Raw genomic sequence first — 23148 nt, forward strand, 5'->3', positions numbered from 1 at the left:
AAAATTACCGCCCAGTCTTTCTCAAAGATTGGTGCCACGAGCCATCGATATTCCAGCGATAACAATTATAGCCACTGTATTAGCCTTCTCCACGCACATTGTGCGTGCGAGTAAAGTGTTCACGAAGAACCAAATAACGCGACAATAAATCTTTTAAAATATTGGATTGAACATATTTCGGTTTTATTTTGATTGAAAACAATAAAAACTTGGAGAAAAATGTATTTGACGTGCCTCGGTGAGATGGCTCATAATCTATGCTCTCGATACTAGTCGAAACTAATATAGCTCAAACGCCAATAATCCTTCTAAAACGAAAACAACTATTTACAAATATCGAATTATTTCAAAAATACCAAATGACAAAAAAAAAGTGAATTCCAACAAATTTGCATTCCATTAACTCTAAAGCATGTCCTGTTTTACGAAAGGATTCGGATCATCAAACACAAGTCAACAACGGCCTGGGGTTAGAGTTTGTTTGTCAATGCCTGCGGACATGATTACGTGGTACGTATTCATCGTCTCCCACGGTGAGATTCTCTCTGTACATAAAATATCTCAAGGGCTGGTAGATATAAATTATAAATATGCTCAACCACTCTATTTATAAATCATTGTCATCAAGTTCAGGACGTCGGGAATTTTCGATCAGACCTGCTCGGTTGAAGACGTGCAAGTTCGAACTTTCCATCTATTCCTTTATCACCATCTTCAAAAATTTGCACCAGCAATCCTTGTATTGTATCAGGGGAAAGATAAGACTTGACCTGCAGCAGAAGTGACGAGTAAGTGTCGAAAAAGTTACAGCATGCAGGCACTATTAACTTGACAGAAGACTGCCTCATTTGATCCCTTAAATCAGCATCGGAAACGATATTGTAAGTATTCCTGTGCCTTCGATACATTTCATCAAATCCCGCCAGGAAAGCTTCCATTTTGCCCCTCACTAAAACTCCAATTCCATCCTTTTATCCATTTTCTGGATTTCTTCTATGTCCAGCAATTTGATCAAAGAACCCCAAGTTTGCTTTTGATACAAATAAGCAGATTCTTCGGCGACTTGTCGGTATCATTTCTTCATGTACGGCTCTTCTAATAGCTTCCCAAGCTCCGCGTTTCGAGTCCTCGTGTAGATATAAATAGGCGTTCATAGTATATATTTGAGCAAGTACTTTGTCCTTGTAACGGCATTTCTTGGACTCGATGTTACGTGGTATGGCCTCCATGACATTAGAAATGGCATCTTTCAGTAACTCCTTGATCGTTTTCTGGATTTGATGGTATGCCCACTTTCCATAACTGCCCACCCAGTCTTGAGTGCTTTAGCCATCGGCGAACTGTAACTATCCGTTGCTAGATTCTTGAGGTAGTTGATGGCATATCTAACAAGTTTAGGAACTGATCCATCTTTTGGTGGAGGTAAACCATCACCATTCCCTTCGATCTGAAGCCCGAACTCCCAAAAAACTTTTGTTGAAGCATGAACCAATAGTTTTTCCAGTTCTCTAAATCCTAAGCATATATCTGCACCAGATTCACCTTCAAAAATTTATGAGAATTGAGATTTGAGCTTTTCTAATGAATCAAATATGTCTAATAGCTTAAACAGCTTCTGGGGTTCTTTGTCGCTTCTTGCAACACCTTCTCCGAATAGGAAGAAGACTGCCATGATTTTGTCTGCAATCTTTATGAAGCATTCTGGCCATACCATTCCTTCCATGATGTTTCCTAGGACATGTTTCAGAGGTTCTTCTCTGATACGAAAACTACCTTGACCGCAAGTTCAAAGCGTTGGATCCAAAAAGCAATTGCTGTTTCTAAACTCTCCCATTCTACTGATCAATTTCTTCTGGTGTGTATGTTCTTGGGTAATCTGGGCTTGGTCTCATTAATGCCTTGGCCGCCCTTCTATATCTTACCTGTCAACCGTAGCGGAAAAAGGGTTGTTTTAGAATGGATTTTATGATAAAATCTTAGATAATAATCGAACGCAACAGTACATTTATCATATATACCAGGATTTAAAAGAATTTTTTTTATGTAAACTTCAACATTCACCCTCAACCTAGTAAGCAAGAATAAGAACGTCCAATTCTTAGCAAACGTGCGAAAGTTGTTAAAGGAAAATGAACAAGAAAGAAAGTTACTCTAACCTTTACAAATATATCGATGCATATATCCAGGCAATCATTTGCAGCCAAAGTCCCAGAAATTCATCTGAGCACCGCAATCTCCAAATCACTCCCCAATCCATTCTTCACCTCCATTTCGCTCTAATCGTCACCTTTTCCTTCGCCAAAATTCTGTTGCCTAAGTTTCTGCAGCAAACTCTCGCACTCATCCTGCAAATTCAACAATGCCTCATCTGGCAAACCATTCGAACTTCATCGAATCCACCTCGGTTTCATATAGCGCCTTAAGGGTGATCAACGTCTCCCTTAACCGAAGCATCCTGTAATGATCTGTGGCCTTAGTCCTGCTCAAGAATTTCAACAACTTCTTGGAGTTTTGAATGGAAGACTCACTTTCTTGGCTGATGGAGTGGATTGGTTCGTTAAACTCATCGACACAGTCCACATACTCGATCGGTTTCTCTAGTCTTTCTGTGGGTTCTTTCTCCACGATCAGTTTGGAGGCTATTTCTAAAAGTTTCTGTTGGAGGCATTCGGATAGTTTGAAGCTCTCTAGGAGCGATAGGGCTGGAGAAATGGCTCGGTTTTGACGGGTATCGAGTGCTTTGGTGGCAATGGAGAGTGATGTGATCCCGTTAAAATGGGTGAGCCGGGTACGGGGCTCCAACGGACCAAATCAATAATTTATAATGTTGTTTAGGAAAATGAGCAAAGTAGATGACTTCGATCGTGACCTGCACACAATAAAAGGAACTCGTGAATGGGCGCCGGAGGGGTGTCCGGCGTGGCCACTCCGATGCTTAAGTCAGCAGGTTGAAGATGAGAGAAAATGGCGATATATGTGCGAATATATGTGAGTGTCAATGCTCTGGATTTTTCCCCCGCTTTAAATGAGAAACATACCTGCTATTTATAGGAGGAAATATCATGATTACTTCGACTTTCGTGTACACCTACCACTCATAGCCTTTGATGTTGACTTTCTGTCAAGCCACCCTACCTCTGATAGCTTCTCTGACACGCCAAACCCCTGTAGTTCTGACAGATAAGAATGCCCATACCGATACACTCGAGTATGGTGCGCTTCTCGAGGTAGCCCGAGTAGAAAGTTCCCGGGAGCTTGCATGAGAGCCCGGGCTATGATGATGGCCCGGGAAGAAATGGAATGCCCGGGAAGCTGGCTATGATCTGGGCTTCCCATTTAATAAACCGGGTTAAAGACGATCCGGATCCTTATGGGAGTATCACCACCCATCCCTAAAATAGTCGGGCTAGAGCTTGACTCGTTGTCCCGATCAGTTATACTTTGTACTTTTGTTGAAACATAATTTAGAGTGTGTAAGAGCATCGGAGGCTTCAAATGTCCCATAGATGAAATGGGGTACCGGGGTCTGATACAACCCGGGTTTTGAATGAGGCGTCGGGACCTTATTTTTCATGGGCTTAATAAATGGTGTCGGGGCCTCATATCTCTCGGGCTTTGAATATAGTGTCTTTAGTATTATCGGGTAGTCCAAAGAGTGTCATTATTACCCATGCTTTAGCATTTATGCCGCCGAAAATCGTTTCATATTCCAAGGATCCGATAAGTCTGACATATTGACATTCGTGCACGTCCTTTCATATGCCCGGTACAATTTACGAGGGACATCTTGATCGTCTACGTGTATCTAGATTAGCGACAGAGATCTCCTCTCGCCCATATATACTAGCCCTCCTCATTTTCAAAAATTAATTTCAAATTCAAATTTGCGGCGAAGCTCTTGCAAATTTTCCTCTCAGCTTTCCGGCGTGTAAACTCCTCTATCTCCGGCGACCTGGTACCACTGCAACTAGTCCCTTCAAAAACTCGTAAGTTACTTTTCTATAATCCAAGTCTAATTCTACTTCTTCCACCTCAGGAGCCAATGCGCGAGGCTCATCTGGGTATGAGTCCATCGCGATGCGCTCCGATTCCCCCCCTTCTCCTCCCCGCCATCGTTTTGCTCAAACTTCTAAAAAGCCTGCAGCCCACCAAACTAAACCTTCTTCTTCGGGCACTTCACGGGTCCTGAAGAAGGACAAGGGTAAGGGCAAAGCCCGCACTTCTGACCATCCTTCTATTGAGGCCCCGGGAGTTCCTTGGTTCTCCTCAATGAGCAGCACTTTGCGCTCAGGGGCGGACGAGGAGCTCCGGGTTCTGGGGTCTATCCCTTCTGCCTTTTCCATTCTGATTCCCGGTCCTTCCGATAGAGCCAATAACCCTCCTCCCGGGTACACCACTTTCTTTCGGGACCAAGTCAGAAGTGGTCTTCGTTTTCCCCTCCCTCCGTTTTATATCGAGGTTGCTGAATTCTTTGGCGTGCCCATTAACCAATTTCATCCGAATTCCTTCCGCATTATGGCCTCGGCCTATATTCTTTTCAAAATGAATAATCTCCTTATCACTCCCCTTATTCTCCACTATTTTTTCGTTTGTAGATTGGGAGATAATGCCTTCTCCCTCACTGCCCAGCTAAATGCCCGGTTCCTTGATGACATCCCTTCTTCCCAGAAGGGGTGGAAAGGAAGATTCTTTTATATTCGACTCCCGGGTCTTCTCTCCTGTTTAACAGAGTTTCTTACTTCCCTTCCTCAACAACCCACCCTTCCCCGGGCCTACAAATTTGAGGATTTTTATACCCGGAGCCAAGACTTGGTAGAGGGCAAAAGATACTCCTCCTCTATCCTTATTTCCCAGGAGAATCTGGTTGCCTATGGGTTGAGTGCCGGGGCTGAAGACCCCATAGATCGGGCGATTGATGAGGCGGCTGGCTCGGGCTCTCAGCCCGGTAACTCTCTTTTCCTTGTCTTGTCTTTCCTATTCGTTATTTATGTTTCTTAGGTGATACACTTTGTTTTTTCATAAATGCAGACAAGATGCAAGAAGATTTCGCAAAAAAGTGGGAGGCTGAGCGGCTAGCCAAGGAGAAGAAAATGGCAGCACGGAAGGCTGCTGCTGAAAAGAGGAAACAAGCACCAGAGGAGGCGGCGGCCCGGGAGAAGGAATTAGCCTGGGCAAATACTGAGCCAGAACGGGAGGTGCCTTGCTCCCCGGAGGATGAAGAAGATCATATCCCCCTTCGGCAGAGGAAACGAAAGGCTACCACAAGCCCAGAGTTGATTCTGGTTGAAGATGATCAGGCAGGAGACCAAGGTTCTTCCCGGGCAAGCCAATCCAACACCCCTTCCCTCCAACAGGCCCTTGAGGAGCCACTCCAAGAGCCCTCCCTATCCGAGCAGCCTACCCGAGCCAGCATCTTCACAGCAGGGTCTACGGCACTCGGGGTGAATCTTATTAGGCAGATGTTGATCCCTGCCGAGGAGGCTTTTCTGAAGAGCTTCACCCTGGGTCCTCGGTTCCTCGAGGGCTCAAACAGGCTTCTATCAGTAAGTTTCCTTACCCTTCTTTCCTCTTTTTTTTTTTGTTTGTTTCTAACCTCTTTCTTACAAAACAGGGCATGCAAATGCTGATATCAGCCTTCGAGGAGGTAGCTGCCATAGCTACTCGGCAGGCTCCCCAAGTCTGGGCTTCCAGAGAGATCCACGATCGCCTCCAGGGAGAGATTTCCCGGCTGAAAGGGCTCCATGAAGAAGAAAAGGCTGCCCTTCACGCCTCCCTGGATGTAGCCCGGGATGATTTACAAGAAAGTCTTGTCCGGGATAAATCCCTTCAAGAACACGTCTCGTTTCTTGAAGGCAAGAATAAATCCCTGGCAGAGGGTAAGACTGAGCAGACGTCCCGGGCGGATGCCGCGGAGGAGGCTCTGGCTGAGGCTGAGCGAAAGAGGGAGCAACTTCAGACCTCCTTCCTCACCTCCCCAGAATTCAAGGCAGCAGTTGAGGATCGGGCTTATCCTCTTTTCAAGACTGGTTTCAACAAATGTCGCAAACAATTTGAAGAGGCCGGGCTCTTGCCTAAGGATAAGTCTAACTTCCCAGACTTTAGGCTAGCCATTGCATCACTTCCAAAGGCCGGGGAGGAGGAGAAAGAAGACTCTGAGGACGAAGAAGATCAGCCAGGGTCCGCGCACTCGGACATAGAATAGGATTTGTACTTGCGTTTCTCTTCTTTTTCCTGCTCTTTCTTGTAATTCCTCGGCCTTCGGGCCTTCTTTTTTTTGTTAATGAAATCTTCATTTTCCCTTTATCATTTTTGCAGTCATATCCTGATAAATCTTCAAAGACCCGAGTAATCTAATTTCTTGTGTACAAAATAATTAGGAAATTTTCTAAGTGTTGTGATTTAACCGATAACTTCAAATGAGTACCCGGGATCTTGATCCTTATAATGAATAAAATGCCTCATAATCAGTAAGTGACCCAGATGTAAGCAAACTTAAACCCGGATATTGGTGCATATAACCAAAATGGGAAAATCGGGCAAGAAAGCAAATACCGGGATTTAGATTGGTCGAGGTGCGGAGCCCCGAGCCAGGGTGTAGTGCCCTGGGCTTTTGAATAACCAAGGTGCGGAGCCTTGGGCCGGAGAGCATGTCCCGGGACTTGGGAGTGGTCGAGGTGCGGAGCCCCGAGCCAGGGTGTAGTGCCCTGGGCTTATGAATAACCAAGGTGCGGAGCCTTGGGCCGGGGAGCATGTCCCGGGACTTGGGAGTGGTCGAGATGCGGAGCCCCGAGCCAGGGTGTAGTGCCCTAGGCTTTTGAATAACCAAGGTGCGGAGCCTTGGGCCGGGGAGCATGTCCCGGGACTTGGGAGTGGTCGAAGTGCGGAGCCCCGAGCCAGGGTGTAGTGCCCTGGGCTTATGAATAACCAAGGTGCGGAGCCTTGGGCCGGGGAGCATGTCCCGGGACTTGGGAGTGGTCGAGGTGCGGAGCCCCGAGCCAAGGTGTAGTGCCCTGGGCTTATGAATAATCAAGGTGCTGAGCCTTGGGCCGGGGAGCATGTCCCGGGACTTGAGAGTGGTCGAGGTGCGGAGCCCCGAGCCAGGGTGTAGTGCCCTGGGCTTATGAATAACCAAGGTGCGGAGCCTTGGGCCGGAGAGCATGTCCCGGGACTTGGGAGTGGTCGAGGTGCGGAGCCACGAGCCAGGGTGTAGTGCCCTGGGCTTATGAATAACCAAGGTGCGGAGCCTTGGGCCGGGGAGCATGTCCCGGGACTTGGGAGTGGTCGAGGTGCGGAGCCCCGAGCCAGGGTGTAGTGCCCTGGGCTTATGAATAACCAAGGTGCGGAGCCTTGGGCCGGAGAGCATGTCCCGGGACTTGGGAGTGGTCGAGGTGCGGAGCCCCGCGCCAGGGTGTAGTGCTCTGGGCTTTTGAATAACCAAGGTGCGGAGCCTTGGGCCGGGGAGCATGTCCCGGGACTTGGGAGTGGTCGAGGTGCGGAGCCCCGAGCCAGGGTGTAGTGCCCTGGGCTTATGAATAACCAAGGTGCGGAGCCTTGGGCCGGGGAGCATGTCCCGGGACTTGGGAGTGGTCGAGGTGCGGAGCCCCGCGCCAGGGTGTAGTGCCCTGGGCTTTTGAATAACCAAGGTGCGGAGCCTTGGGCCGGGGAGCATGTCCCGGGACTTGGGAGTGGTCGAGGTGCGGAGCCACGAGCCAGGGTGTAGTGCCATGGGCTTAGATAATGTGCCGGGGCCTCGTGTCTCCCGGACTTTCAACCTTTTTGCTCCTCCTGCTATACTAGTTTTATTAAAAATCAAATCACTAACCTGGAAATATTGAATCCGAATTCATTTTCAGTAGAGTGAAACTTCTCTTGGTTGAGCTAAATTAGGTGACTAATATAGCTGTATGCTACTGAGTGCATAGTAAATGATCTTCATGCCAATCAGGGATAGCTGCTGAGCTTTGAGCCCATATGAAATCCACATATAAGATCTGTGTGTCGAGTTGGTCGGACTTACTTTTGAATGGAAACCATATCTGCGTCTTGAGCTCAAGTTCCCACAGACGACGCCAATGATGTGATCCCGTTAAAATGGATGAGCCGGGTACGGGGCTCCAACGGACCAAATCAATAATTTATAGTGTTGTTTAGGAAAATGAGCAAAGTAGATGACTTCGATCGTGACCTGCACACAATAAAAGAAACTCGTGAATGGGCGCCGGAGGGGTGTCCGGCGTGGCCACTCCGATGCTTAAGTCAGCAGGTTTAAGATGAGAGAAAATGGCGATATATGTGCGAATATATGTGAGTGCCAATGCTCAGGATTTTTCCCCCGCTTTAAATGAGAAACATACCTGCTATTTATAGGAGGAAATATCATGATTACTTCGACTTTCGTGTACACCTACCACTCATAGCCTTTGATGTTGACTTTCTGTCAAGCCACCCTACCTCTGATAGCTTCTCTGACACGCCAAACCTCTGTAGTTCTGACAGATAAGAATGTCCATATCGATACACTCGAGTATGGTGCGCTTCTCGAGGTAGCCCGAGGAGAAAGTTCCCGGGAGCTTGCATGAGAGCCCGGGCTATGATGATGACCCGGGAAGAAATGGAATGCCCGAGAAACTGGCTATGATCTGGGCTTCCCATTTAATAAACCGGGTTAAAGACGATCCGGATCCTTATGGGGTATCACCAGAGAGGGATTGGAGTGGAGCTGCTCTTCTTGAGGCCATGTTTAGGTCTTTTAAAATTGATTCATTTTTCTCATCCATTTTTTGGTAAGTTGAATCCATATTCTCAGAGGATTTGAGGATCGTTTTATGATCAGAACAAGCTGTTTGGAGCTTAATAATATAGTGTGTGTGTGTGTGTACACACTAATAATTTTATCGAAGTTTCGGTAAAAATAATAATCGTCACTATTATTTAACAAGATATTATTTGTGTGAACAAAAATTTATAGGCTGGTATCAGAGTTCAATAGCGTTTAAATTTACCCAATATACAAATAAATTACCACACCAAAAACAAAAATAATAAATATTTAAGAAAAATACAGTATCAGGAGTATTGCCGCTTTAAGACAATGTAGATGAGGACAAAGGGACGCCTATGATGTTTTTTAGGAATAATAATGTTTAATTCATGTTAAAATACGTAAATCCTTTAAATTTTAAATTCGTTATTAAATTAATCTATGAGTGTGTGGTGTAGAAAATATTAAAAAAAACTAAAAAAATATTATTTATTAAACTAATTTTTAATTTTATTCATCTTCATTTATGTAAATGGAATATTTTTTTTTTTTATCAATCACTTATAGGTATAAATAAAATACAAAGAAACCTAATTTTTAATATCATTCACAATTTATCTCAAAATTTAGCAAAGTTTCAAATTTTAGTCAAATAGAAAAAATTATACTGTACGTCCCGGTATTTTTAGATATTTAATTAAAAGAAATTAACAAATGATTTGTACACACCTACCTGAAATTTAACATCAAACTGTTTTGTTTTTGGTTTTCCCTATTTACATTAGATATGCATAACTAAAGATCAAGATAGAGACGAACGTAGCTACAACAGATTTGAGGATTAAATAAATCCAATTTTGTATGAAATGCTTAATTGTAATTTAGAATTACAAATTTGTATGAAATGTATATATATATACATATAAAATAAGGATTTTGGATCTCTCTGTGTTGAAAACACAGCATGTGGTACTGTGTATTTTTTACACGAGATGATCACGTGATCATCTTGTATACATGAAATAAATTTAAAAAATTGACATAGCAATATAAACGACGAAGATTAATTCAAACGCTACATATATAATATAATATTATATTAATAACTAAATCTTTTATATATTAATATACAAATCTTATACAAGAAGGGCAATTACATAAAAGAGTATTTCATATATATATATACACACATAAAAATTTCAAATATTATCGAAATCCGAACCAGTTTTGGGAGTAGCTTCACTTGTATGAAACCTCCATAAAAACCTGCAGTTTTTCTCCTCAAACCCTACTTTCACTACATCACAAAAACCATCCATACAGATCTTCTTCCCTTCACGCTCCCACACAATCTCAACTTGGCTTGTAAACCCATGCATCGACATAATCTTCACCTCTGAATCCCCACAAAATTGAAGCAAAACCTCGCCACCAATTCTTTTGCACCCGCCGCCGCACGCCGCCGCACAGTCCAGCCAGAAGCATTCGGGCTGGCCTACCATCTCCTTGTATGCAGCATTTGTGACTCTTACTCTATTGTTAGAATCAGATATAATGGCCGGTTCTGCATCCCCCTCGATATCCTTCTCCACCTCCTCCGGTAGCTTTACAGTGGCGGCGTGCAGCCCTGTATAATCGCCGATGTTCTTCACGAAGATGATGGAGCCGATGGGTCGAACTGGCTGAGGTGTGATGATATTTGACTTCACAGGCTGTTTTAGTTGTGGCATGAAATCTAATTCTTTAGGACCTTCGTCGGCTTCCATGTTCAAATCTATTCCTTTGCTGCAAACCCGATCTTTTCCCTCATTCCCAGTAACCGGGATCTGGGTCTCGTCCGAGGAGGTGTAGTTGAGAATAGGAAGCGCCACCGACTCAGCCAAGGTGGTCACGGCCGCGTCCAGGCCGCAGTTAATCGGCACTAGAGAAAATCCATGCATGGCCAAGTTTTTAGAGGGTGAATTTGTAATCTTAAAAGGAGTAGAGATGCCCTGGAAACCACTCCTCGATCTCTTCATAGGTGGCGGCGGAAAGGCGGCACTTCGGCCCCTCTTCCGCGTCCGAGTCGGCCGGGCTTGGAGATGAGCCCACACATCCCTCAAATACGCAGACTTTCTTATACTCTGAGGCATGCCGGAATTCTCTTGTTCACTTCCGTTCTGAATATCACTATTCTCAGCCATAGAACTACTTGAAGGGGCTTCAGGCTTTGGAGCGATAGGCCTATACCTAGACATGATTTCAGCAGTTCTTGCAGAAGCATAAGGATTAATCGTTTGAATCATTTTTTAATCCAAAAATGACCAAATCAAATTAATCTTGTGATGAGTGTGAATTGGGTGTGCAGTGTATGAATAGTGTGAGGGGACTTTAAGAAGAATATCGGCGAATGAGATTGCGGCAACATCAAGTAAACTCGACACTTGGAGGTATACGGTGGGTACGTGTTTAAGAATGAAGAGAAGCCCATGTGGGATTTCAATACTACACTTGATTATCACACCCCATAATCTTGTCTACTTCTTGCGTGTGAAAGTGAACAAATAAAATTAAGGAACTGCCTTTTTCTTGGTTCGAACTTTGACATGAATTTAGGGAAAAGAGGGGCTTCTTAACATAATAAATATTAATTTCATCCTACCAATAAATTATTATTACGATCACTCGACATGTAGGACAAAAAATTGTTTAATTTTATTGAGTCGGATGAGTAATAAATTAAATATATAAGGGGCGGGTTAGTTTAAAAAAAGAAAGAAAGAGTTGATGTTTACCAATCAAGCGGTGGCTCGCATTTTGTTGCACCATTAAGGAAAAGGGTAGATGCAGCAACGCGTGTGGGTATTGGGGTGCATGCATGCCTACACCTATCAAGGATTTGGTTGGCTAACACGATATTCCCCTCGGTTTGGTTTTACTATGCCCTTGTTACACGTAACCATCGGGGTAGCTTATTCAACTATATATATATATATATTCAATTAAGAGAATATAAAAATACTAAATATTGGATATATATATTAATAAAATCTAGAGATATTAAACAATTAAGTGATCAAAATGTTGTGGTTTCATGTTTTTCAAAAAAAATTAATCTAACAATTGTATTAGCAACGTTTAAAATTACATTATAAATTTTCAATGCATCTATAACTTTCATTATTTTTTAAAATGGGATCAAAATTTTCTTATTACGATAAACAATATAACATTTAATTTTGTGGAAAGATGACGGGTTTATTATATATATCTCTCTCAAGTCTCACCCCTTTACTTTAAGCTCGTAAACAGTTTGCCCATTCTTCATAAAAAGGGGCCAATAATATATTCTTATTTAGTTGAGGGGCCAAACTAAATTCTGACACTCATTACATACACGTGCTAAAAAATATGAAATTGAAAAGTACATATTTTTAAATTTATACGAGACAAATGTACGTATATTTGGTAAGATATGATATTTTTCCTCGCTAGTGGGGTCCACAATCGATCGACAATCAATATAATATAAAAATAAATTACAAAAATTAGTCCCATAAATTTTTCACATTGTGATAATGGTCCTATAAGTAATTATATTTTGTTTTCATCACAAAAATTTCGTCGTCGTCATTTTTTTTCGCCAATTTTATTTATTTTTTGTCGGAGTATTGATATGAAAATGTCAGTAATACCAAACATTACGTCATTTGGATATATATATCTGATGCATAATTAATCCACTAACCTATTTAACACCGCACAATTTTTTTGACAGTTGACACAATACAAACATATGGTAAATGAATTGTTGTTGGTGTTTGATTATGACTTTGAAATGTATATTAATATAGTAAACAAAACAAGAAAAATGCTTCTTTCTAAAATATATATATATACCAATTAAGCCTCCTCTTTAATTAATTAATGTCATTTTAAGTATTAATCTAATATATTAAGTCAAAAAGTTAGGAAAAGCTAACTCTACGGTGGTCAATAACAAAAAATATCAATATATCCTTTTTTTAAAAATAATCTTGCCAGGATGATAACATTCAGATGCTGTAAATATATTTTTTTATTTGATGAGATATTTGGTGTTGCTTGAGAATTAATATGAAACCATAATCTTTCTATTTTTTTTAATATCTTCACAATAAAAAACAAAGAAACATATATTTTGTATAAAAGAAATTACATTGTTGGTCTTATATATTTGTTTTCTTTGTAATTTTAGTTTTTTTGACGTAGAGTTGACGTATGTAATGATACATCATCACTCCTGATTGAAAAGAACTAAAATTGTAAAAAAAATAATTAAGACTAAATTTGATAAAATAGAATATCAAAATCGAAAAAAAGCAAACAAAGCGAAAATTTATGCTAACCTATGATAGGTTTACAAAACCTACAATAGGTAGACAAAACTATATAAAAAGCGATTAACAGTTTTTAACATTTACTAAAATTTAGTTTAGCAGTACTGTTACAACTTACCTCCCAGAAAATGTCAAAGGCCACCCCAAACCCCATCAGTGACCCAGACAACTGGCAAGTTTCAAATTCTTTTCAAATTAGATAATACAGTGTCAGAGCAAAAGGGCAGAGCCAAAGACAAAAATAATCTAGGATTTGGGTGTGATTCATTTAATTTGGTCTCACATGTGGATGTGTGTTTATATAATTCTTCTTATAAATACATATTAAAGAAGAAGAAGAAGAAGCACAGCTAGCTCAAATAAATATCAGTTTTCTTCACTTAAAAGAAGCAATGAATGTATCGAATTCTGAATGCAGCAGTGGATGCGAATCAGGTTGGACTATGTACTTGGATCAAACATCAAATTTCACTGATAAATACACCAGGGTTTTGGTTAAAAATGTGAATCCAGACCAAGAAGATGAAGATTTATCCATGGTTTCGGATGCATCATCAGGCCCTCCACAGTTCCAAGAACACGAAAACTATGCAGGTGGCAAGAATCTGCAGCTGTTTCATGGATATGATGAATCTCCAATGCCTGAAAATAAGAGAAAGAGTAAGCAGAATAAGAGTATAGCAAAAGAGCTAACGAGGGTTAAAAAGCAAGAGAGTTTTGGCCTGAATGACACTGCCACGTCTCCACTTCCAAATTTCGCGCAGGCAAGTTCAAGAAATAGACGAAACAATGTGTTTTGCTAATTTTCTATCTGCCCTTTTGAAATTTTGCCATGTTGGGATTGAATATCAGGACAATCTGGCTCCTTCTGGTCATTTGCAAGAATTTTCTGCCGAGGTAATAACTTTTCACTTTGTTGTTTAGGAACATTTTCTTGATCAGAATAGAAAATTTATTGTTAAGAAGTTACTTTTCTGAACTATATATTATTTATGTGGCACGTACAGTCTAGTTTATTTTCTGTCATAACTATTTTCATCGTTTTCTAAAAATCATTCAGGGCGAACCAATTACGAAGAAGCACACGGGGTTCTTCAAATCTTCTACAAAAGGGAAATCAAGTGCGTAATTTTCACCGATTCTTTGATGTCAATAATATTTTTAAAGAGGTTGGGATCGGAGGTAACAATATATATAATCTTTTATATACACTGCGTCCTTTTTGTAACATGTCAGGCACTTTACTTGGAAGAAAGAAGCAGTAAGAAGTGGAGAGAACAATGTTGACGGAATGTCAGTTGAATTTTAAGGATCTTTATAATTTTATCTCCTTCATTTATTTATTGTAACAAATTTTTAATTTCTACCTGCTATTTAATTTGTTCCTGCCCGTTCAGTAGGGAACAAGCCTGAAATATAAAACCTAGCCAAATTAAACGCCCAAAAAAAAAAGGAGAAAAACAATCTTTTAAGACTTCATTGCGATCATGAACAAATAATGAAGTGAAATAAACCTCTTCTCTTAAGGAGAGAGATATAATTCAAGCTCATGTAAAAGCAAAAAAACCCTATCCCTATCCATCCCAAATGTTAGTGGTATGAAAAAGAAAAGAAAATTTATAAAATTAAATTTAATTATGAGTTTTTATTTCAATACGAGAACCCATAATTATGAATATGAATAGAGGTATAAAATTAATTATCGCTCATCCAAGAACAAACGCATGGCCAACATATATAGTAGAATCATTTTTTTTCCTTTTTCCCTAACTCAGACCACATAATATCATATCCATAACAACATTAATATTTACTACTACAAGTACTTGTGGGCTGGCTGACCACATATATAGATAATTATAGAGCAAATGCTTATAATTACAGAATAAAACCTTTCTATTATAAGAATTGACAGCCTAGCCAAGAAGTTATTGACGTGTGCTTTACCAACTTAAATGGGACAATTCTCATGATGAAGTCAGTAAAATTGGTGCCACTTAACTCAATTTTTGGCCCCCCAAAACAGAAATGTCACAATTTACGGTTTTGGTAGGGCAGGGTTTGTTTTGATTTACAAGTTTTACATATTTATAAATATTTTTTAGTTACTTATTTTATGGCGCCACATCACAACTCATGGAAAGCTACACACTGATTCAATGATCTGTTTATTAATATTATTGATGCGAATATTGAATGAATTTGGGTTTGATTGGATTCTTCCAAATATGTGTTGAAGTTCTTGCATCCTTAGAAATTAGAGCCCAACTGCTCAAATTTTAGGAAAAAGACAATGCCTCCCAGCTGTGTTCCTAGTCCTAACAAGCTCTCACTTCATAGTACCCAAATAATTGAGAATAATATCACAATGGAGTGATATCAAACAAATTACCGTACAGCGAAATAATGTAGGCACGAATTTAGGAAAAGAGGAAATTTTTTAATCGAGTTCGTTTTTTTTAAAAAAAAAAAATAATAATAATATGTACAATTGTTGTGGAAAATCTTGTCAAATCGAAAAGAAAATGCCCGGGTAGCATCTAATAAGAATACAAACGTGTAATATGTGCGAGCACAACTACTACAACAATAAATAAACAAACACAAAAAATACAAAAGCAGAATATTTGTCTTCTTTAATGCCCCATTATTCTTTTTTATGATTTTTTTGGGGTGAGATATTGACTAAATATATATAATTGGTATAATTACCAGGAAAAAAAACCACTCGTTTACAAAATTGTATATCCAAAACACCCAAAAAATAAAATGTCTCAACAAAAAAATTATTTTCAGAATTTAAAAGATTTGATTATTAAATAAAGAAATTTACTATAAAACTTAATATACTCACATGAAAGTGTTGATGATTTTCGTAATTGGATTTAATGACATTTTAGATGATTAAGATTTAAAATGTGTCCAACATAACAATGGTCGTATTAAAGCATATTACATTAAATTAGAAAGGACAATTCAGGGAGGAAAAAATGTATCGCCAAATGATTTTTTTGGTGTGGAGACTTTGTAAAATTAATTTTTTTTGATAAAAACTTTTATTTTATATATTTCTCACTATATAAATTTTATTGAATGGGCTGCTTTCTTTATAATTTTTCCGATTCTATTCCATACACGCACACGGCACATGTAACATGCACTTGTACATGCCTTCACATGTATTGTTGTACGATCCATGCTAACATTTACAGTTTGAAATAATATCAATCCTGTCAAGGTTAATGAAGAAGATATTTCTTGTACGAATTTTTGGAATTTTTTATGTTCGTTGATCAATCTTCTCTCACCTGCAGTTCAAATTTTCATTTTCGTAAAACATTCTGAGAGAGCTGAACTTTAAGTTGAATAATTGACGGGAACGGCAATGATAACTAGGAATTGTCGGAGACAGAAATTGGAATTCAGAAAGATCAAATATTTATTACAGCAATAAGTGGTGGAAGGAAAGGGGTTAAGCTTTCACCCCATTGCGAACAATTCATTCCGTGGCCCACCGTAGCTAGTCCCTGATCTACACAATTTAATGTGGCACTAACACATGTTTTAAAGAGCAGGTAAACGCAAATGAGGGCGATTTTTTTATTTTTTTTATTTTTTTCTTGGGGGGGGGGGGGGGGGGGGGGGGGGACCCATACTGCAAGAATAAAATAATAAAAGAATATGGTAAGAATGCACAAAATGAACCAGTGAATATATTGAACTTCCTGTCGTTATTATAACTATCAAGATACATTGCACAACATGGTACACAGCCTCCTCCCAACGCCACCAAGAAAAACAATACAAGAAGAAAAAGAGAGCAAAAATGACAGAAGGCAGCATTTGTGACCTTCTTGTGCAAAAAAAACCTACCTGGATGGAGTATATTATGTCCCAAAAATATGTCTGTGAACAGGTTGGGCATCAAAAGTCTTAACAACTTGTATCCACGGCTTGTCTATGACCAAGAGAGAATTTTTAGAAATATGTTCAACGAATAAAACAGGATCCCTGAAAGCACAAAATTCAAAATTCTTTCTACCACCATGTTTCGTTTCTAATTCGTGAACTTTTTTCCGCTTATGTTTCAGAACACCATTGCTGTGTAGCTTTCTTGTTAGTCCTTGATCATTTGCAAACTCAACATCATCATCTCTATCAACAGGCAACCCAAAATCAATCAAGCACATCGCCCTGGTGCATCAAAAGACATCAGTTTTGCTATTGGAATATTGGGTACATATAGAAATAACTATATTTCAGCAAAATGGGAGGTTCTATTGCGATTAATATCTTAAATTCATTCAAGATACAACAGTTCCATTTAAGTGCAGACCTATAAGCTACAGTATCATAACGAATTAGTTCTGAATTAAAAAACAGCACTGTCATCGTATTGTTCAAGGACAGGGAATTCCAACTAAAGCTTTCACCTAGTTGCACGACACTTATCTTATCTACAAGGAAATTTAAAGATACTGGCTCCCAAGATGAAGTCTATTAGCAGCTTCTACACTACAGCACCCAAGTTTTTTACTGACAACAAATTACCCTTTTCAGTAGCTACTGTGGAAGGTTAATATCTTCTGATTGTAATTAAACTAATGGAGAAACAAAAGAACATACATATTGACCGTCGAATCCAGTCACATTACAAAGGCATAAGGAAATTTAGCGTAAGAAAACAAATGCATGTGTGTGCAATATGTATAAAACCATTTCCATCAAAGAAAATTGAATCACCTGGGACTGTAGACAATAACAGAAGAACTAGAGGATGGCGGGAAAGAAAGACCAATTACTTCTCCAGGAAATTCCTGATATCTTCTGGGTAGAGAAAATGTATGACGAATGGACCATCCTCCCAATTGTTTGGACTCCACGTCCAATGCATAAACTTGATTTGATGAGGTGGAAATGATAAGAATGTTACTGTTTTGAGGCGGAAAACCACCAGCAGTAACAGAGGCCCCATCCAATCTTGATAAGAACCAGTGTTGCCTGTGGTTTAAAAAAAACTAATCATAAAAAAAATTTCCCACGTAGCCACTGATTGGATCAGTTGTATGGCACCGATTATTAAAAAATCTGTCCCATGCAGTTATGATTACAAGAACAGGACATATTGAATAAACAAATATTAACAAGAGTACTAAAAGGGATCCCATGTACCTCAATGTTTCAAGATTGAAAATATATAAATCTCCAAAGCAGTTGATGGCAGCTAGCCACCGATCATCAATACTCGTGAACATTTTTGTAATGGGAGGTTCACAAGGCGGCAATTCCTCAACGTCATCTCTGGAACAAGGCGTAAAGACATGAACAACCTCTGCACTTCCCACATTTACAACCTGCAAAAGATAAAAAGATTAAGAAGCAAACAAAAATAAAATAAAAAAAACAAACAGCTACAAAAATCTAAGGGCCTTAATCTACATCAATTACCAACAGACACTTCCGTGAATTATTATCGTCCCAATCACTTTTGGTTAGACAAAAGAACGCATCATCACATTTGACCAGACAAACCAATGTGATTATCTAAGCTTAGCATCATTTTTAAAAAAATCTTAACGAGTTTCATCTATTGTTCAAAATATAGTTTTGGAAGTTACATAAAAAAAGGATAAACAAGCATGCCAAAATATGTGTTTAACAAATAACAAGCACATGATACAGTCAATTATATTTTTTTTTAAGAATGCCAAAAAATGGGAAACAGCTGCCTAATGATTAACATCAACATTACATAAGGACAGGACAAGGCCGTTTAGCACCGAATCTCCAAAAAGACCAATGCACAATAGCACACTCAGATAATTACAGCTGGTGGCTACTGAGTCCCGATAAGTCAAAACGGGAAAGTCCTTTCAAAGGAACCATTTTGTTTTCCGAACTTAACATCCAAGTAGAACGTTTATTCCTGAAGGCAGTGACATTCTAACTTTTCTAAAAACATATACAATGCGCTTCACTAACAGCATACAATGATGTGCCACTTTTGAACATCCAAGATGCCATGGTATTATCTAATACATGGAAGACTAGCTACCTCAAATCAAGAAGGTGATATAGATGCCTCCAATTGTGGTATCAAGTGATAAACTTAATTTCATCATTGGCTGAGTGAAATAAATTAAATAATATATATCAAACATCCATTCGGAACAACGTCCTCATGGGTCTGACAGACAGGAAAAAAGACAACATGAGAATATCACAGCAAGTAAGACCAAAAAACAGAAAGGAAACACTAACATATATCCTTCTATCTCGCCCAGATAATAACAAACGTGAAGAATCAGAACTAAAAATCATGCAATGGGCAAATGGTATTTTCAGAGGAAGCTGCCTTTTATTTACTGTCCACAATCTCCTGCCAGATTTACTTCTTCTCAATTCAAATAAATTAGGTTTCACATGGTCGGAGTAGGCAAATGATGTGCCTGATGAGGAAATTGTACTGCATGTGATCTTCCGAGAAGCTTTAGATTTAACTCTTGCCACTAAATCTGTATTTGCAAGCCCACCAGACGGTGCAGGGCTGATGTCGGAGACATAACCATTTTTCAAATGCACACAGTAAATGTCTAACCAGTGAGCAGCCTGGATCAAAAGCAACGACGTCTGATTGAAAACAGTTTTCATCACTAGCTGCATGGGCATTCTCTGTGGCGCAGGGCATATATCATGGGGAGAAAACTTGTCAAACTTCATAGCAGAGTATGCGAATAGTTTAGTGTCATCACCAGCTGAGATAAGCATGGGCACACCCAAATGGGCCCACTCATGATAACTGAAATCAAGGGGCTTTTCCTTGCCTCTTGGCCTTTTAACCTTCTCCTCAGGAGGTATATCTGCTGATGAAACGAGATCCATTTGATTTGATAGATGCAGAATATAGAGGAAAAAGAAATGCGCATTCAACCACAAAGTCAAAAAAGTTGAAATTATCAAAATCACTCAAAGCACAAACCTACCATCATGGTTTATAGGTACTGCTACAGTCAACGCCTTTACATCATGTGTATGAGCCCTTACACCTCGAATATATGTCCATTTTTTTACAGTGTCGGAGTTTCCATCACAAGAACCAACAGCGCCATTGGAAACTTTATAAAGTATGACCTACAAAAAACAGCAGGTTCACATTCCAGCTTGGTTACAACATATCACAAAAAAAGGACACATAAAATATGTTTTGCGCATCATAAGGTGCCTCATAAAAATCACAGTTGGAATAGCTAAGATAATGAAGTAATTCAGAAGTATTGTTTCAGATTATCAAATATATACAACCATCTCTGAAGAACCAAAGATCTTGTGAGCACCTAAACCATCAGAGCAAAGAGAAAATGTGGTGGTCACCCATCAAAGAAACCCGGGTAAATAAAGTGATGGCAATTAATTTTATTCCAATCATAATTAACCACAATCAATCATACTAACCAGACTCAACCATGTAAATTCATTGTTAGTTTTTATGAAAAGAGCCATGATCTGGTGGCAAACAGCACTTCAACAATGACAGAGAATGATACAGTGGAAAGCTCACCGAGGCATGTGGCAAAAAATAACCAGACCAAAAAAATCAGATCAGAATGTACCTGACCATCTGAACCAGTAGAAAATACTCTGTTATGGTTAGGAGTTGCGGCTAAGGCATTTACGTCACCCTTATGATAAGTATGTGCCTGCAAAAGCGTCCCAAATTGACTGTCCCAGAATTGCACACTACCAGAACTATCCGCACTGACGATGGTTCCACATCTAAAACCAACAATATTATTGGAAAAATAATCTTACAGAAAGAACATTCAAATATTGAACATGCATAGGCAGAATGATGTACATGAATAGACATATACCTCAATGCAAGTAAAGACCATATGCAAAGATCACTTCCACTCCCAGGACCTCCAATTGCAACAGTTATTCTGTAAATCTCATGAGCCAGCTTAGCATCCCAACACCTTATGAATCTGATTAAAAAAGCAAATCTGAGAAACTGTACGAACTTTAATGCATTAAAGGCATTTTAAACTTCCATCTTTATGTAAATACAAATACCCACATGTGCTTTATCAACATAATACAACGTAAACAGTACCACATACCCATCACTACTCCCTGAATAAATCCTGCTGGCGTCAGGACTCCATGCCACACTTAATGTGCGTCCTGCAAGAAATGTGAAATAAAGTAAGGCTGTCAGGTTTTTGCACCAAAAACAAGGATAAAAAATAGATAATAACAAAATAGGGAAGCTGTCTCACCACTGACCCTAGGCAGTGTCCTGTTGTAAGTAAGTTTCTCTGCACCTGAAACACTATAAACTCGCACACAGCCATCATCACAAGCAGCTGCTAGAAGGGTATTCTTAGCATCACTATCCTCGTGATGCTCAATAGCATCCTCGTCGTCATTGTCATCTTCACTTTCAACACTCTCCTCTTCATCGAGGCAACTATTGATTGAACTAGTATGACCATTTTCACGAGGATTGATTTCCTGGTTGACGCCGAATAGCAGATCATAGCATGGTTCGGCAGCAATTTGCCATATCGAGATCCCAATTGAATCCAAAACCATCTGTAGTCAAGCACAGAACGACACATAGACAGTCAATAGCATATTCAAAGTTTGAAATACATGAACTTGATAAAAAAAAATCCATAAAAATGTTGGGGATGGTGTTAAAATAATTTATCGAGTTCCAAAAAATAATTTCAGATGTATTTGCATCAACAAGATTCCAGTTTTGCACTATTTTACATGCAAATGCGTTCGACCAATGAATTCGCAGCTTAAAAAGGCTACGGCAGAACGAGTTAATTCTAGCTACCCTCTCCAACTCCGACTACTGACGTAAATTTCTCATTCACGTTTAGTTCTTCAGATCATTAATGGCTGAAAATTTTCCATTCCCTCCATTCACGTACGTTGAAATGATGTACACACGGAAATGTATTTAACACATCATTTAATTTCCATGTGTAAGGTTCACCTTTTGTCTTAAATCAAACAGATCCCATTCGGAAATAGAACCATCTATGCTGGACGAGAACAGCCGACCCAGAGATGCACCTGTCGGCTCGGAACGACACCACACCAGAGATGAAACTCTCGAATTAGGGTCCCCATGTATCGTCTACACAGGAAAAAAAATTAATTTCACCATTTTTCCAAGCCATAAAAATCTTTAATTCATCAAAAAAGAGTGGTGTGACGTACAAGCTGACAATGCCAACCAACGGAGCCTGGGGATACCAGCCAAATCTCTAGAGAGCTGTCAGCGCGAGCGGCGGCGACCTGAGAGCCGTCTGCGCTGGTGGCTAGGGCAACGACAGGGGATGGATTCCACTCCACTGAACTGCTCCGATGAACTTTAAGCATCTCTGTGTTGGGATATTGAGCTGTGTTCTTCGTGAATCTTACTGATTCCCAATGATTTGAAGGAAGCGTCACAGAGAGGTGGCGACAGTGTGGAGGAGAAATATTTTGTAGGTTTTTAGGGAATTCGGTAAACAATGGGTCGAGTTTGATTCGATCGTCTATTCGGATCTCGTCAAAGTGGACTCTAATCTACAAGAAATTTTGCAAAATATATATATTTTGTTATCGATAAATAACAACTCAAGTGAATTATTATTTTTATTTTTTAATAATGAATGATTACTTTTTTAAATAAAACAAGCTGGTGAAGCTGGAGATATTGCCGTTTAGCAGTTTCACTTTCCGTGTATTTATTTTATTATTATTATTATCATTACCTCTTTTATAATTTGAAAAAAAATAAATGGTGATTCCGACTTTTTCACCTTATTAATTATTATATAAATCCTGCTATAATCATAACGTGCCGATCCGCTGGATTAATTGCTCTGAGGACAAGGCATTCCGTTAGTCGCCAATCTTTCCTTCGTGAATTTGAAAAAAATAAATGGTTTTCTAACTTACTGCTTCGCTAGATTGAAATGGATCGACCAGCTACATTGAAATGATTTATTATTGTGACTATAAACT

General features: G+C 39.5%; 3 protein-coding genes and 1 pseudogene across 4 annotated transcripts; 1 reads left to right on the top strand and 3 right to left on the bottom strand.

Annotated features, from left to right (window-relative positions):
- Positions 1-374: 374 nt before the first annotated feature.
- On the bottom strand, positions 375-2811 carry LOC142532517 (exocyst complex component EXO70I-like; annotated as a pseudogene).
- Positions 2812-9960: 7149 nt separating this feature from the next.
- On the bottom strand, positions 9961-11046 carry LOC142532518 (uncharacterized). Its single transcript, XM_075638797.1, has one exon. It carries the CDS (start codon positions 11044-11046, stop codon positions 9961-9963), a length of 1086 nt encoding a protein of 361 aa, XP_075494912.1.
- A 2312-nt stretch (positions 11047-13358) lies between these two features.
- On the top strand, positions 13359-14555 carry LOC142533256 (protein SOB FIVE-LIKE 5-like). Its single transcript, XM_075639946.1, has 4 exons — positions 13359-13883; positions 13972-14016; positions 14180-14240; positions 14356-14555. The coding sequence occupies exons 1-4, from the start codon at positions 13512-13514 to the stop codon at positions 14382-14384; spliced, it is 507 nt and encodes a 168-aa protein (XP_075496061.1). The 5' UTR covers positions 13359-13511; the 3' UTR covers positions 14385-14555.
- Positions 14556-16831: 2276 nt separating this feature from the next.
- Positions 16832-22704, bottom strand: LOC142532674 (WD repeat-containing protein PCN-like). Of its 2 annotated transcripts, none has more exons than XM_075639025.1 (11): positions 22357-22704; positions 22130-22273; positions 21399-21714; positions 21240-21303; positions 20991-21104; positions 20730-20892; positions 20103-20250; positions 19381-19982; positions 18292-18473; positions 17863-18120; positions 16832-17313 (listed from the first exon to the last, which is right to left on the bottom strand). In XM_075639025.1, exons 1-11 carry the CDS (start codon positions 22516-22518, stop codon positions 17007-17009), a joined length of 2460 nt encoding a protein of 819 aa, XP_075495140.1. In that variant the 5' UTR covers positions 22519-22704; the 3' UTR covers positions 16832-17006. The 2 variants fall into 2 exon arrangements, with proteins under 2 accessions (XP_075495140.1, XP_075495141.1); XM_075639026.1 differs by having other exon boundaries at positions 19381-19979; positions 22357-22661.
- Positions 22705-23148: the final 444 nt, after the last annotated feature.

Source organism: Primulina tabacum, chromosome 18 (assembly GCF_025594145.1).
Source record: "Primulina tabacum isolate GXHZ01 chromosome 18, ASM2559414v2, whole genome shotgun sequence".
Lineage (NCBI taxonomy): Eukaryota > Viridiplantae > Streptophyta > Magnoliopsida > Lamiales > Gesneriaceae > Primulina > Primulina tabacum.

Coding starts and splice junctions, on each gene's coding strand:
- LOC142532674 (XM_075639025.1), bottom strand. CDS start 22,518: ATGCTTAAAGTTCATCGGAGCAGTTCAGTGGAGTGGAATCCATCCCCT. Junction 21,304..21,398: donor GACACTGCCTAGGGTCAGTG/GTGAGACAGCTT, acceptor CATTTCTTGCAG/GACGCACATTAAGTGTGGCA. Junction 18,474..19,380: donor GGCGAGATAGAAGGATATAT/GTTAGTGTTTCC, acceptor TATCTTTTGCAG/GTTGTAAATGTGGGAAGTGC.
- LOC142532518 (XM_075638797.1), bottom strand. CDS start 11,046: ATGATTCAAACGATTAATCCTTATGCTTCTGCAAGAACTGCTGAAATC.
- LOC142533256 (XM_075639946.1), top strand. CDS start 13,512: ATGAATGTATCGAATTCTGAATGCAGCAGTGGATGCGAATCAGGTTGG. Junction 14,017..14,179: donor TGCAAGAATTTTCTGCCGAG/GTAATAACTTTT, acceptor AAAATCATTCAG/GGCGAACCAATTACGAAGAA. Junction 14,241..14,355: donor TTCTACAAAAGGGAAATCAA/GTGCGTAATTTT, acceptor GTAACATGTCAG/GCACTTTACTTGGAAGAAAG.